The sequence below is a fragment of the Folsomia candida genome, unplaced genomic scaffold, assembly GCF_002217175.1.
Source record: "Folsomia candida strain VU population unplaced genomic scaffold, ASM221717v1 Fcan01_Sc001, whole genome shotgun sequence".
NCBI lineage: Eukaryota > Metazoa > Arthropoda > Collembola > Entomobryomorpha > Isotomidae > Folsomia > Folsomia candida.
The window spans coordinates 6,007,217-6,022,573 of NW_019091193.1; the positions used below are offsets into that span (position 1 = coordinate 6,007,217).

The 15,357-nt window shown below is 37.5% G+C and overlaps 4 protein-coding genes across 9 annotated transcripts; 2 read left to right on the forward strand and 2 right to left on the reverse strand.

Moving 5' to 3' along the window:
• The first annotated feature begins 294 nt into the window (after positions 1–294).
• On the forward strand, positions 295–1,999 carry LOC110863470 (retinol dehydrogenase 12). The gene is made up of 4 exons (XM_022112789.2): positions 295–717; positions 1,101–1,330; positions 1,398–1,698; positions 1,767–1,999. The coding sequence occupies exons 1-4, from the start codon at positions 406–408 to the stop codon at positions 1,935–1,937; spliced, it is 1,014 nt and encodes a 337-aa protein (XP_021968481.1). The 5' UTR covers positions 295–405; the 3' UTR covers positions 1,938–1,999.
• LOC110863471 lies at positions 1,921–5,915 on the reverse strand. Of its 6 annotated transcripts, XR_002549267.2 has the most exons (9): positions 5,687–5,915; positions 5,421–5,430; positions 5,291–5,314; positions 5,077–5,197; positions 4,890–4,989; positions 4,633–4,821; positions 2,344–2,488; positions 2,181–2,270; positions 1,921–2,102 (listed from the first exon to the last, which is right to left on the reverse strand). XR_002549267.2 is itself a non-coding variant. In XM_035851471.1 (7 exons), exons 1-7 carry the CDS (start codon positions 5,777–5,779, stop codon positions 4,474–4,476), a joined length of 636 nt encoding a protein of 211 aa, XP_035707364.1. In that variant the 5' UTR covers positions 5,780–5,909; the 3' UTR covers positions 3,702–4,473. The 6 variants fall into 6 exon arrangements, 5 of the variants coding, with proteins under 5 accessions (XP_035707360.1, XP_035707364.1, XP_035707369.1 ...); XM_035851471.1 differs by lacking the exons at positions 1,921–2,102; positions 2,181–2,270; positions 2,344–2,488 and adding an exon at positions 3,702–4,572 and having other exon boundaries at positions 5,687–5,909; XM_035851476.1 differs by lacking the exons at positions 1,921–2,102; positions 2,181–2,270; positions 2,344–2,488; positions 5,291–5,314 and adding an exon at positions 3,702–4,572 and having other exon boundaries at positions 5,687–5,909.
• Positions 5,916–6,013: 98 nt separating this feature from the next.
• Positions 6,014–9,392, reverse strand: LOC110859690 (mucin-17-like). Its single transcript, XM_022108663.2, has 2 exons — positions 8,308–9,392; positions 6,014–8,234 (listed from the first exon to the last, which is right to left on the reverse strand). Exons 1-2 carry the CDS (start codon positions 9,269–9,271, stop codon positions 6,289–6,291), a joined length of 2,910 nt encoding a protein of 969 aa, XP_021964355.2. The 5' UTR covers positions 9,272–9,392; the 3' UTR covers positions 6,014–6,288.
• Positions 9,393–11,565: 2,173 nt separating this feature from the next.
• LOC110860536 (acetyl-coenzyme A transporter 1) lies at positions 11,566–13,771 on the forward strand. The gene is made up of 4 exons (XM_035853876.1): positions 11,566–12,217; positions 12,298–12,668; positions 12,918–13,270; positions 13,335–13,771. Exons 1-4 carry the CDS (start codon positions 11,730–11,732, stop codon positions 13,683–13,685), a joined length of 1,563 nt encoding a protein of 520 aa, XP_035709769.1. The 5' UTR covers positions 11,566–11,729; the 3' UTR covers positions 13,686–13,771.
• Positions 13,772–15,357: the final 1,586 nt, after the last annotated feature.

The window sequence follows — 15,357 nt, forward strand, 5'->3', positions numbered from 1 at the left end:
AACGCATTCTAATTAATACGTAGCTCCTGCTTACATACATATGTAGATATACGGATTATGAAACACATCCAGACAAAAAACATATATATATAACAACATGTTTACATAATACAGATCCGATGAGTGACTCGTGACTGTCACTACTTGGTTAACATGTAAACTGACCAATACATAAGTAATACACAAACCATGGTCAAATACGAATCACAATTTTATGATTATCAGATAACAATTTAATCAATATCACGGCTAACTTATGCAATCCTAAACATATGTATTAACACCGCACGTTAAATATGCACTTGACTTTCATTCCAACTCATTCCATTAACCCATAAATACATATTATTCATTATTAAATATTATTAATCTTTCAGCATAAATAAATAATTAGTTGCACCTGCCATGTTCATCCTAATTTCAATCCTCTCCTATTTTGGAGGGGTACGTCTCGCCCTGTTCCCTCTGGGGGGCTACCTTGTGATAAAAGTGATCAAATACTTGCTCCGACGAAACCGCGGCCAGGTGGACAAATCCAATGAAGTCGACGTTCAAGGGAAGCTTGTAATTGTGACCGGGGCATCCGCCGGGATTGGAAAGGCCACCGTTCTGGAATTTATTGAAAGGGGGGCGAAAGTGGTTTTGGCATGCCGAAATATTGCAAAGACGGAGGAAGTGGTGGAAGAGTTGAGACAAAAGACGGATAAGGGAGAAATGGTAAGAATATTGTCCATCAAGTGATGGTCCTGAGAATTTTCCTTTGTGTTGTATTATGGATAATACATCCAGTTTTTGCTTGTTTTTAAGAAATTACATATTTAAAAATCAAGAGAACTAGTATTAAAAGTATCCTGATAATAATATTTGTAATAGTATTTGTAAACCCTCGTACTAAAATATGCCAGATTTAGTCCCAGACGAAATAGTTCTTTGTATAATGTTTTTTATCCACAGTTTCCAAAAAAATATGTCTAATTTGATATTTTACAATATGTCGGCTTTGTAAAGATTTCTCATCGGTTTGAACATAACCCAAAAAAAAAATTCAATAATTTAAAAATTCAAATTTAATTCAAAAATTTAATAATTTTTGTTCCCAGATCATCATGCAACTCGATCTAGGATCACTGCAATCAATTCGCGATTTTGTGCAACAATTCAAATCCAAATTCTCCAAGTTGGACATTCTCATTAATAATGCCGGCTTATCCAATTTAATCCGAAGAAACACCAAGGACGGATTTGAGGAACAATTTGGTGTCAATTATTTAGGACACTTCCTACTCACAAATCTCCTATTGGATGAATTAAAGAAAGGTGATATCCGTAGGTGAGTAAATCCTGTTTTCGAATACCGTTTAGAACCAACTTTTTAAATTCCTCAAAAATTCCTACAGGATAGTTAACGTCGGATCCTTCGCACACAGTTGGGGAAAACTTAACTTTGACGACCTCATGCATGACAAGACGCCTCCACCAAGCAAACCCTTGCCCATCATGTCCGGTTTCTACGCCAACTCCAAGTTGGGCAACAGTTTATTCAATCTCGAGCTGGCTAAAAGGTTACAAGGCTCCGGAGTGAACACGTACTGTCTTTGTCCCGGCTTTGTGCAAACGGACATTGGAACTGATCGGAAATCTGGCATTAAGAAATATATTATGAAAATGTTCCGTTATTTTGCCAAGACTGCGGAAGAGGTTAAACATTTAGTGATTAAGATATTCATAAAAATGAGAATTTACATAATGTTTCGCTTTTTTATTAGGGCGCCGCCACCACTATTTATTGCGCCCTAAGCAAAAACGTGACTAATCATTCTGGTGAAATGTATCGAAACTGTGAATTCTGGGATGCCGGCAAGAGACCTAAATTGAGCCACGAGGATGCCGCCAGATTGTGGAGTAAGAGTGAACAATTGGTTGGACTTGACAAATAAATTTATTACGAATGCAAAAAAATTTCCAACAAATTGTAATCAATAAAGACATGTTCAACGAATAAGTAATTAATTAGATTCTTAAGCAAATTTGCAAAATTATGAAGGGTCTCCAGAGTGAAATTGTACAATCACAACTAAATACGTGCTAATCCCTGCAATCATCTAAAAAAAATACATGTATGATTTAATTGCATATTTTCCAAATTTTCGTTTAATCAAAACGATTTTATTGTTACTCACCGATGCGAAAAGTTTCAAATTTAAAGTCAACACAGAATTTGCAATGGACAAGGGTTCCAGTGTCACTCGAAGGCTGGATTGATCTTCAACCTTTAAATAAAATAATTTTTACTAAATATATTTGAAGTTTGATCCACTACAAATTTATAACAAATTTGCACACCTTAAATTTGCATGCCTCCTCAATTTCTGACCATCTCGCTAGTGCAATTTTCGCCTTGATTCCCATCACTTTATCATCATCGCTCCCACTATACTTTACCATTTTGCAAAACTTTTTACTCTTCTGCTCCAAACCACTTGCCGAACTGGCCAACCAATAGAAATATATTGAAAATATAACAATTTGCGAAATCGTTAAAAAACACATCAAATAATCACGTACATTCATAGCAACCAGGATAAAGTAGACACAATAAATTAAATACACAAAGCTATGGAATACTTGAGCGTTCAAGAATGTTGCAAACATTTCTGAAAACTCGGAAACATTTTCATCCAAGGAAATATAGTCCTTGACAAGATTACTTATTTTATCGTGATAATTCTCTTTCTCTGACTTTAATTCTAGTAATAATTCGTCCAGTAAAAATTCATAACTCGTCACGAAGTAGATCATTCCATGAAACGCAAAACAGGACAAAATTGCGTTAATAGAAAAAGCCCAATCTTGCAGAGAACCGAGTAACCCGATCCCATCCCAAGCTCCAGCGCCCTTTAATCCGTAACTGATGTAAATCCAACTTTCAACCGAAGAATTTACCAACTGTGTCACAAAATGTAGCGCCCATCTCAACTTAAGATTTTTTGCATGTTTCCTGCCTCTTCTAAAGTTCGTAAACTTTTTAAATTTCCCGCATAATTTACAAAATTGTTCCCAAAAGGAAATAAGACGTTTCCTATCTTGCAACAAACTTATTCTCGAAATTAACGGGCAAATGACAGATCCCGCTCCCCACGTGACGTTCAACACTAGGAAAGTATTCCTCCCTTGATTTACGAATCCGGATATGGATGTTTTGAAGCGATTGACGGCAAGAAACAGGGCTGCCACCATGGGTCCGATGGAACTTAGGATTAGCGCGATCAGCCAAATAGCAGCGGGTGACCGGTACCAGGATGAATAACGCAGTGTTAATGATAAAGTGTCCCTTCGATAAATCGAAATTGGGAAAAATCCGCAAAGTTGTAAAATTCGAAGAGGGTAGAGTGCTCCATTTGTGTGGAAAGATTGTTTTGTAGGGGTTTGAACTTGGCCTGTAGTGATTTTTTGAGATTCTAGATCCATTATTATGCCACTGATAATTTTACTAATTTAATCCGTAAGATTACATATAATCTACTCAATTGCTTGAGTATTATGAACGACCTGTACGAACGGAAAGTGTATTCGAAACTATCAAGATGCATGATATTTCTGTACGGAAAGTACAGTCTACTCATAAATTCTTTTTATGTACATATGTATTACTTGCATGTTTGCCCATATCAATTTGAATCCATTAACAAATTGCTGACAAATATCATTAACAAGGTGTACATGTATATATTTATTAAGCTATTTATCCATTGAGGTTCTACATAAATTGGTCTTGTTGACTACTGGAGTGTATGTACAAACTTATTCTTAGATCCATTATGGTTAGACGTACATTACAAATAATTCATCACGTAATTGAAAGTTTCTTCCAATTCGTATGTGGGTTACGTGTACACAGAGGAAAAGTGGAATATGTGGGTGTAGCTGGTAGGGGGTGTACTTGTATCATTTTACCTATTAGTCAAATTGCTCTAAATCAACAATCAAGTCCCTTTCTTTTAGTCAGTTTCTCAAGGGGCTCAATTTATAGAATTGGGTCAAGTATTTCATGCAACCCACATTTAGGTATGTATATATATATGTATCTCGATATTTGTAATATAATAATATCTGTTCTAATGGCCTGGAACATATGCAAGTATGTGTGTATATAGACAAACACGTATACAAAAGTACGTTAGCATTACTTATTTGGTAAAAAACCTGTGTACCTAATTTAAATACGAATATTATATGTAGATATGTAAATACATGCATGCAATTTTACTGTTTACATTAGTTTCAGCAAATAAATCCGAGACATATACATATGTAAAATTAAATAACGGTGGTAATTAACTTGTCGAAGTAAAACTACCTCAAATTAAAGCTTAGGCCAAACCAATTTAAAAATTTGCAGGTCTAAATTTTATGCCGATATTTCCTTCTCCGCCATTTCCATTTCTAGTAACGCTTTAGAGTTTGAAGTCTTAACTAAAAAACCTTTAATTTCTCGAGATCTTCATCTGTGCGATGCGTTTTCAGAAATTTGTACAACATGAGAGCTTTTACTCTTGGATCAAATTCACGCTTCTGTGAAAACCCACATTTTATATAATTTTCTGATATCATTTGTGAAAAAAATTTTCTTACGATTCGTTCAGATAGCTCGCCCGGGATGATATTGAAGATCTCCAAATAATTTAACAGAGTTGATGACATATGCGTACAATCACATAAGTTTGACAAAACCATGGAATCCGATAAAATTAAAGCCAGTCGGCTTGTGCTTACTTTCTTCTCATATTTTACTTTTACCTCACCACCATTTTTAATCGCAATCTATGGAAATCAGTAAAGTTATGTTTAACAAATGTAATAAAATTTATTAAAGGCCAAATGTTATTCACCTGGTCCAACAATAGTGTTTGTTCGACGACATTACCGTCCGTCCCCACGTCTTTCTCAGCCTTGTTCGTCTCCATATCATATCCAAGACTACCATTCCCTCTAAAAAAATATACTAAATGTAAAAAACCTGTCTAGAGTATAGCACGATGACTTACAAATTAATAAATATATGTATGACCAACGTACTGCTCCCGAGCGTTAATTATCCTTGGATGGAACGCAATCTTTTGGATATATTGTTCGGGAAGCTTATTGATAAAAGCTATAATTGCTTCCTCTGTATTTTCGAGGATTATGTTTTCCCGATCTAAATATATATTTGTATATGTACATATATCTTATAATTTATAATACTATTATATTAGGAAAGTTATCTTCTCAAATTTTACGTTTCTCTTACATGCATCAACCCTCGTTTCATTATCTGAGGATGAGTATAAACGAGCAAAAAAATAATTAAGAAATAAATAGCATAATTCCAAGATGAAGGAAGAAATGAGAAATATTATTTTTACTGCATAACAACTTACCCTTAATATTCTGCTGGTGTTGAGTATGTTGAGCCAAATCGTCGTTCGGCATTGCGATAAATGGCAGAATTTTTGGATAAAACAAACAAACTTTTAATTTTAAATGAGATTTTTTTGAAAGACCACGAATACTGAGAATGTGTAGAGTTGGCAGAGGGGAAGACGGATAATAAGAATGAGTAGAAATATGGGAGAGCAGAAATTATGCAAAAATTTGCAAACTCATTTCATTTTCATACAGAAAGTTAAATATCTCATAACCTCACCTCAATCCCACCTTCTTCTGCATTGGTTTGTGTAGCAACATTATGTCCAGCACTCTTTCTCCCCTCTAATAATACATGATTAGATGTGACCATGGCGAAATCTCTGTGTGCAATGAGAGTGTATGCAAAAACGGAATTATAATAGATATGCAACGGATTATAACTAGCAAATTCTTACAAAATGTAAAATCAACCAAACTACTCAAAGTATAAAAGCGGACTGGAAAAAAATGCCAACACTTTGCGTATACTCTTAGAACATGGCATGTAGAGAATACGATTAGCTTGGCATTCAAGTTTTCTTCAGAATGCATTACATCTTATCCATTATTTGTAGTAGAATAATTTATTTAACAAGATAAGATTAGTCGTTTCATGAAATTGTGTTACACATTATATCAGACTACACTATCGGACTGTTTGCTGTTCAACATTAAGACTCAATATGAAGGAACAATAATAATGCCCACGTATTCCAGTTAATGTGAACAAGAAAAATGGAATATTTTTTAATAAATACTTAATAGGTTACTTTTGCTTATCATTAGATTACACCTCCAAAACAACCTTATCCAGATAATTATCAGGATAAGCATGCACAATTAAGGAGCCTTTACACAAGTTTGTTTTTCCTCGTCAAAATTGAAATCATTGACATAAGGTGCCATAGTATCCTGTGGGCAGCGGTAGAAAACTCGGTAGAACCTGGCGTAGAAAGGATACCACGAGCAAAGGACAAAGTCACACCTTGGATTATTTACACGCGGGCAATATTTTGCTTTTTCTTCTCCACTTCTAATAGAAAAGTATCCCTCTCTCTTGCAAGGATAGGGAAATGGGCCGGGATATGTCGTTGTAGTTAACGGGGGATTCGAATCGTCCGTAGTTGGATTTGAACTTGAATCATCAGGGGTTTCAGTAGTTGGCAGTGGACTTGAATCAGTGGGCGCTGGGTTTGAATCTTCCATAGTTGGCGAGGAACTTGAATCGCCCGTAGTTGGCGGGGAACTTGAATCATCCGTTGTTGGCGGAGAACTGGAATAGTTCGTAGTTGGCGGGGGACTTGAGTCGTCAGTAGTTGGCGGGGAATTTGAATCGTCAGTAGTTGGCGGGTAACTTGAGTCGTCTGTTGTTGGCGGGGAACTCGAGTCATCCGTTGTTGGCGGGAGACTTGAATCGTGAGTAGTTGGCGGAGAACTTGAATAGTCCGTAGTTGGCAAGGAACTTGAATCGTCAGTAGTTGGTACTGAACTTGACTCCTCGGTAGTTGGTACTGAACTTGACTCTTCGGTAGTTGGTACTGAACTTAACTCCTCCGTAGTTGGTACTGAACTTGACTCCTCGGTAGTTGGTACTGAACTTGACTCCTCCGTAGTTGGTACTGAACTTGACTCCTCAGTAGTTGGTACTGAACTTGACTCCTCGGTAGTTGGTACTGAACTTGATTCCTCCGTAGTTGGTACGGAACTTGACCCATCGGTAGTTGGTACTGAACTTGATTCCTCCGTAGTTGGTACGGAACTTGACCCATCGTTAGTTGGTACTGAACTTGACTCCTCCGTAGTTGATACTGAACTTGACTCCTCCGTAGTTGGTACTGAACTTGACTCCTCGGTAGTTGGTACTGAACTTGACTCCTCCGTAGTTGGTACTGAACTTGACTCCTCCGTAGTTGGTACTGAACTTGACTCCTCGGTAGTTGGTACTGAACTTGACTCCTCGGTAGTTGGTACTGAACTTGACTCCTCCGTAGTTGGTACTGAACTTGACTCCTCGGTAGTTGGTACTGAACTTGACTCCTCCGTGGTTGGTACTGAACTTGACTCCTCCGTAGTTGATACTGAACTTGACTCCTCGGTAGTTGGTACTGAACTTGATTCCTCCGTAGTTGGTACGGAACTTGACCCATCGGTAGTTGGTACTGAACTTGATTCCTCCGTAGTTGGTACGGAACTTGACCCATCGTTAGTTGGTACTGAACTTGACTCCTCCGTAGTTGGTACTGAACTTGACTCCTCCGTAGTTGATACTGAACTTGATGCATCCGTGCTTATCGTAGGTGGAATTGTAGAAATGATCGGCGGAATCAGCGCATTCATCACATCCCTTGCATTAACTGTGCCGTACCCATAAGCATTGTTCGGAAATGCAGTTTCTACAAAATTCCCGCAATTTCTCCCCGTATCCCAATTATACACCGTGCGACAATTCGAAGTTAAACTGGATAAAACCTGAGCAAATCTAATATCTGGATTGTATCCCTTCATCAAGGCCACCACTCCCGCTACATGAGCTGCTGCAGATAGCGTCGAATCTAGGAACGCATACCCAACATCGCCCCGATTTGTGAAAGCCGACCGTATATTGACCCCCGGGGCGACAAGATCCGGTTTTACTAAGTTTAGTTGAGAGTTGTCGCCTCTACTTGAAAATGGGGCAAGTAAATTCGAAGTAAGTGACGTTGCTCCAACGGCGATCACATCAGCAACGGAATCCGCCGGTGATACCACAGTTCCACATACTTCGTCCGGAATAGGAATCATGTCCCCTAAATACATATGTAAAGTAGACACAATTTTTATTTCCTACTTTTCGGAGTTCAATATTTTAGTTCACCTCACCAACGCCAAACACTGGAATAATATTCGCCACATGCCAGTAATTTATGGTTTCGTCGTAAAAGTCATCGTCTTGACGGCCACGAAACCACATGCCGAGCACGACGTGTGGCGCTTGGTCACAATCTGCCTCACTACCATCAGCCAAAGTTGGGCAGCACATCCACTGACCGCACGCAATAAGATCAGCTTCGCTTATCGTATCGCTATTAAACGCTCGACACGCCATCCATGACGCTCCTGGCGCTACGCCGATGCCGTTCCCGCCGACGATTGTTCCTAAAAAGTGGGTGCCGAAACCTCGTTCATCTATTGGAGTTTGTGATGCTGCATCCAACGCATCAAACCAACCATATCGGTCGCCAACATATCGGTCCCTCAGGATGACGTGGGATGCGAGGGCTCCACTGGCGATGACTCCAATGCGGACACCTGTTCCATTATTGCCTCCGGGTAATTCCCATGCTTCCGGGGCCGAAATTTCGTCTATGTTCCAGTCAGCTCGAGTTTCCCCTTGGGGAGATTGAGATACTCGTACCGGAAGACTTGGCACTTTAACTTTCTTGCTTTCCTTAATTCGTGTCACGGATGAGAGCAGGGCAATCTCATGGGTCAGAGTACTATTCGCGTCGAGGACGTAAACCTGGTTCGTACTCCAGAAGACGGTATATTTTATTTTTTTCGCAATCAAGAGTTTAATTAATTCCTCTTGCTGTTGTGTGGCGTGGGATTTGAGTGATTTGACAATCGCTGTGATACGCGAACCTCGGTCGGGGAAGGATTTCGTGGCGAATGTCTTTAAAACGTGGGATGCCGAGACATTGAAGGATATCAGGACATTAAAGGTCGTTTTTGGGCTTAAAGTTTTGAACTTGTGCTGAAGTGTGGGCTCAATTTTGTTCGTGGAAGTACCCGTAGCGACAAATTGTGACATTATCGGTATTATGTAAACGAGTTTAAGAAGCATTTTTACTGTAAATTAAACCAACTTAATTTGGAGTTCGTTGTATGCCGTACTTCTTTGCGACCTAAAACAAGAACTAATGACTGGATGGACACTTTCACGACCTCTTATTGTCCAGATTTGCGTTTCGAACTTTGTTGTACATAATGTAAAAGTCTGCGGTGTTTCTTTTAGGATAGATTTGAATCGCATTTTTTACAAGCAAATAAACATGATAACTGATATTAAATACGACAAATAATACAAATATTACATTATTGTTGCGATATTTATTATCTACGTACCATGTACAATAATGTCATAAAGAGTTTAATCCGATTGGTAGGATTAGTGAATTAGTGAGAGATCATATCCCGTTAAAAGCATTCTTATCAAATTAAACAGGACAGTGGACCACGACCTGGGGATGAAGTGGGTCAAATCGACAAAAATTGATCCCACAATGTTTTTAAAGGATTGTACGAAGAGAGTAAACATCATATAATTAAGTACCTCAGCCATATAAAAAATGATCGCCGGCTGCATAAATGCACTCTTTTACAGATTTATTAAATTTAATTCGAATTGGATATTTATGCAAGCAAGTTCATTAGATACCTATTTATTATTCGAGTACTTTTTCTTGTAGATTATTAAAGTTCAATGTGATAATATCATATTGAAATAAGCATATATGTAAAACGCATAATGCACAATGTAAATACTGTATTTATTTAAACCCTTGTTTTACGTACAACGTAGAAACCCTGATGGCAATAAGAGTTTAATTATCAATTTTCTTTATTTGCATGTGCTACGTTAGTACTGCTAACTGCGAACTTAATTTACTATTTCTGAAAATTTTGCTATATGTATTTTGCTTCATTCAGACTAGCCTTTTCATATGTAAATATGAGTTTTATCTGTAATAGTTAAAAAAATCAACTCTTTATGTAGTTGGCAAGGTCAAAGCCCCAATCTCATGTGTACATACATACTTTTCAACCTAATTATCCCGTTGCCGTAGTGATATATAGTACATAGTTCCTTATCTTATATTAAACTTCCGTGAACAATTTAAAATTGGTCAAGTCAAAATCGGCGATAACCACCTTACAACACCTCCTAATTTTTCATTGGACATATTCAATATTGCCGTGCCGGTGGAGTCATATATGTGCTCCGGACGCTAATAATTTAATGCCAGGTTTCTAAGAGTGTACACAAGTACACATATGTATGCATATACATACATACAATGATGCAATATGCATAATAATGATATACATAGGTAAGTATATGCATATGTACATATCTACAAACAAGCAATAACCATTTATTTACAATTTGTGCCACATGCAAGATTTTAATTGATACGTATCCTTTCCAGAAATAATCCCGGGGGCAGGTGGATTTCTCTCAAGAAAATTAGTAGCACCTGGCTCAACCAAGACCTAACTAAATGAGACAGGCATTGTATTTATTTATGTAACAAAATAAATTAGAAACAAAGAAAAGCAATTATGAAATTTCAATCCAATCTGTAGAAAAGTATGCAAGTGTCCAAGCTAATGAAAAATTAATTAAATTACAAACCAGCAAACTTAACTAACATTCTAACATGTCCAGTATGTATTGACGGCATGAATATACATAAGACACGGATAATGTGACATTATTAATGTCACATGCAATAATTCATTTATGTATTTCGTAGTAAAACACGTAATCTTCAAGTACTGATAAAACAATCAGTATTTAGTTATCGTTTGTTTCTTCAACTATTTAGACATCGTACTAGGGTGTTATAATTGGTGTTTCTTAACGCTATACATATGCAACAAGTAACTCAATTTTTCTTTTCTATATTTGTCACTCTGCATACGGAAAAAGTACCAGTTAAAATTTTACCAAAAATTGAATCATTGAGGGTATTCATTTTGAGTTCGCATCGTTAGCAACGTTCGCAAAAAAATAAAGTTCGCAAGTTCGCAAAAAAATTGTGCTTGAAAATTGATTTGCGAACTTGCGCATCTCCAGGGCTAGTATTTAGTTCGCAAAATATTTTTCACAAATTTTGCAATGAGACAAGTTCATAAATCTCTATTAGTTACCGAAGTTTGGCTGTTTGAATTTTTGAAATTTCATATTTGGTAAATTTCAGATGCAAAATTTCGGTAACTAATGGAAATTAAAGTATTTTTCCAATTTTAAAATTCGAGAGATTTGTATATCAAATTTTCGGAACTGTCATTTGCGAAGTGTCTTCACTTCGTTGCTTCGCAAAATTCGCAATTTCGGAAAAGTTATGTTGCGATTCGAACATGCGAACTCGTAATGAATACCCTCATTATTTTGAAAGTATCTTCAAGTAATTGTGTCTCAAGTTATAGCCTTACATCAGTTATTGCTTTAATTATTTGCCGCATCTACCTAGAAAAATATCGATTGAGTTTAAACTGTAATAGGACAAAACTAAAAAATGGTATTTTGTATAAATAATAAAGTGAACGAGAAGATAAAATCTAACCTGGAACCCGGAACTGAGCAAGGAATTTTGAAAAGAATTTTATTCGAGTGGAGAAATATTTCGATTCTGCTCTTCCTCTACACATTACAAGGCGTCCCCAATGGTCTAGCCGGATCAATCCCTCTCCTACTCCAAGCTCGTGGCACTAATTACTCCGACCAAGCCATTTTCTCGTTAGTGAGCTGGCCTTTCAACTTGAAATTATTATGGGCCCCACTGGTGGATGCCATTTACTGGAAGCGCATGGGAAGAAGGAAGTCATGGCTCGTACCGGTTCAATATCTTATTGGTGTCACGTTATTATTTCTATCCTTCCATGTGGACTCGTTAATCGACTCCCTCGAGATATGGGTGTTAACGGCTTTGATGTTTTTTCTCAATCTCCTCATTGCAACGCAAGATATCGTCGTCGATGGTTGGGCGCTGAATCTGCTTAAAAGGTTTGCATCTAATTTGATCTAATGGATGACAACATTAAATAAAATTTTACATTTTAGCTCATTTATTTTCCTTGTGTTAGAGAAAATGTGGGCCTCGCGACAACATGCAACGCTGTCGGCCTCCAAATTGGGAGATTCATTGGATATGGACTCTTCATAAATTTGGCGTCTCCTGATTTTTCAAATAAATATCTACGCACCGTCCCAAAAAGCGACGTGGGAGTGGTCACTTTATCCGGTTTTATGTTCGCGTGGTCAATTATTTACTTTGTTTGTACGACACTCACCTTCTTCTGCAAGAAAGAGAAGGATGCAGATCCAGAGATTGAAAATGCAGAAGTGGACGAGGACAAAAGGAACATAACAATTACTAGTTACCTTCGACTATGGCGTATCATCAAACTGCCTGCTGTACAAAATTGTCTCATCTTCTGCTTAACAGGCAATGTGGGTAATTATACTAATTAGTATTTATTTCCTTAAGGGAACGCGTATTATTATGTCATCAAGAAAACTCCGATTTTTAGACCACCCACCTACACCCTCCCTCTCTTACTCTCTCATGTTAACCATAACACTAGCAAAATAGGGGACCCAGAACCACCAATTTTTAATAACGTATTATTTGGACCTTTGTTCCTGAACAAAGTGTACCGATAAAGTGCATCAATAAAATGTATTTATTTATTGAATGTTACAGTTGGCCTTTCATCTTTCATCCATGACTTGAAGCAGGTAGAGGCTGGATTGTCCAAGGAGGTTTTGGCACAGCTCTCCGTTCCGTTGGCACCACTTGGACTTCTGATCACTGTACTAATGACAAAGTGGACGTCGGGAGTGCGGCCGATGAGTCTATTTAGAAATACTTATGGTCTCACGTATGTAGATAGATATGCTAAGTCTGCTTTTAACCTTAACGACTCTACTATTTGTAGGTTGCTCTCGACAGTTATCTTTGCTGCAATGGTGCCGGTAACTGGCTTTTTAAACAACCATGGCACATTCCCATGGTGGTATTTCCCCTCACTGCTCGGGATTGATATATTCGCTACGGTAAACAAGTCAGTCCCCACAAAATACTCAATCAATATAATTAGTTTAGTTATTTTCTCTTTAGATTTGCTTCACATGTACGGGTGTCGCTCAGGTTGCATTTATCACGAAAATCAGCGATCCGGCGTATGGCGCAACTTACGCGACATTATTCAACACCGGAATAAATGTGGGAGCAATCGGGTCTGTCGCGGTTTCCCTTTGGTTGGTTGACCCCCTCACAGTGAAGTCTGGCAGCTCTGACGGATTGTGTTCCACCGTGTTTGATGGCTACTACGTTGAGACGATCGCTTGTGTGCTTATCGGCGTCAGCTGGTTTTATTTCTGGGGAAATAATGCGATTACGGAGTTACAAGCGAAACCTGAATCTGCATGGAAATTAGGGACAGTACGGGATGAGTGTCAGCCTGTATGATAGCATAATTTAGAAGAATTTCATTTAATATCTACTTCCAAAACCCACACTTTTAATATTAAGGATTAATTAGTTTGTTCAAATTAAAAAACTCTCAACGTATAATAAATTTTAAATAATGCATTTAATTTGTCGAATTGAGTAACCGAAATTGTTTTATTAATTGTTTCATTAATATTTTTATTAATATGTAAAATTGGAAGGGAACTCCTATGCTCGTATTACTTATACCCTTACGCCTCAACGTAGCCGTTGTTATCACACCAACTCCAAGATGGGGTCACTTTGATTACGGTGACTGCTTTTTAGTTGTTTTTTCATAGTCATTCTTTTCATTTTCATAGTAAAGGCTTTTCATTATTAGTTTTTTCATAGTCGGCTTTTACATAGCATATACCTTTATATGGTCGTTGCTTAAATAGTACAGTCTCTTTCATAGTGAATAACGTTAACAGTGATATCATTTATGTACATAGAATTTCTCCGTTAATCCAACCGTAGTTTTGACAACCCATGAGGTCACATGTAAGCTCCTACTGGATAAAAAATAATGCGAGAAGTAATTTTAACCATAGTCGACGAAAATTTTGTCCATGTGTAAGTGTCTAACTCGAGAAAATCATGAGGTCAAAGGCAAGCCTCTGAATGAATAAATGCTTCACACCCTGCACTGCCAAATCTAGCATATGTATGCAAGTGAAATCGTAGTGGGAAAGTTCAAGTAGCTAAACTCCGATGTTAATCGGCCTTAATTCATGTCCCAAAATAACCGGACATTTTTTTAATTTTTGGATATTGACTGGGATGTACAAAAAATCGACGACATGCAAGGTGAGATACAGCAATACGAATGAAACGTCAATTACAAGTAGATTTCGTTGATTCAGAATACCATTAAGGGACGGTCCATAAATTATGTCACGCGAGAGGGGGGAGGGGGGGTCCAGGCTCCAATGATATCGTGCCTATGTGACACATGTTAAAGGGGGGAGGGGGGTCTAGAAAATCGCGATTTTTGCGTGACATAATTTATGGATCTCCCCTAAGGAATGGGTCTAGGGTAGCTCGTCGAAAGAGTAACTCGTCGAGGAGGAGTCGAAGCAAAAAACGTCGTGAAAGATGATAACGATGACGAGAAGAAATGAGGCGTCAGCAATAATACTAGTCGGGATGTTATTTAAATATGTACATAAATCTGATCATATGTTTTCGACACGATATTGTACAACATTTTAATCTACTTAATAGTGTTAGGTACAAAAATGTGGAGATATATATTTTATACTTAAAACTGACAGATCTAGGTAACAAATTCCAATAAATTTCATATCAATGAGTTAAATAGTTGAAGTTATTTTATAAATACCAATTTATTTCTCCTTAATTAGCTAACAAATCATAACTAATCTGATAAAAAATTAGATATGTATTCACGTAGGGAAGGTATCCGAACTATATTCGTACACACATACATACTTGCATACACGAGACGAGCTTTTTTAATTAGTTTTTTGCACATTTATCTTGATTGATGGCTGCATTGTTACATAAAAAAACCAATGGCCAATGGAAACTTAACTGATGCTTATTGGCGTATGTATCCTTACCAAATACCAGGGAATTATTGCAACCTTGCTACCATTTACCCACTGGTTGATTAAGCCACTCACGG

Bases quoted from the DNA above. Each gene is read 5' to 3' on its own strand.
- LOC110863470 (XM_022112789.2), top strand. From the start codon at position 406: ATGTTCATCCTAATTTCAATCCTCTCCTATTTTGGAGGGGTACGTCTC. The intron at 1,331-1,397 runs GTGAGTAAATCC...AAATTCCTACAG, and splicing joins AAGAAAGGTGATATCCGTAG to GATAGTTAACGTCGGATCCT. The intron at 1,699-1,766 runs GTTAAACATTTA...CTTTTTTATTAG, and splicing joins TTGCCAAGACTGCGGAAGAG to GGCGCCGCCACCACTATTTA.
- LOC110863471 (XM_035851467.1), bottom strand. From the start codon at position 3,468: ATGGATCTAGAATCTCAAAAAATCACTACAGGCCAAGTTCAAACCCCT. The intron at 2,271-2,343 runs GTGTGCAAATTT...TTTTATTTAAAG, and splicing joins AGGAGGCATGCAAATTTAAG to GTTGAAGATCAATCCAGCCT. The intron at 2,103-2,180 runs GTGAGTAACAAT...TATTTTTTTTAG, and splicing joins ATTTGAAACTTTTCGCATCG to ATGATTGCAGGGATTAGCAC.
- LOC110859690 (XM_022108663.2), bottom strand. From the start codon at position 9,271: ATGCTTCTTAAACTCGTTTACATAATACCGATAATGTCACAATTTGTC. The intron at 8,235-8,307 runs GTGAGGTGAACT...ATATGTATTTAG, and splicing joins TATTCCAGTGTTTGGCGTTG to GGGACATGATTCCTATTCCG.
- LOC110860536 (XM_035853876.1), top strand. From the start codon at position 11,730: ATGGTATTTTGTATAAATAATAAAGTGAACGAGAAGATAAAATCTAAC. The intron at 12,218-12,297 runs GTTTGCATCTAA...TCCTTGTGTTAG, and splicing joins GCGCTGAATCTGCTTAAAAG to AGAAAATGTGGGCCTCGCGA. The intron at 12,669-12,917 runs GTAATTATACTA...TGAATGTTACAG, and splicing joins CTGCTTAACAGGCAATGTGG to TTGGCCTTTCATCTTTCATC.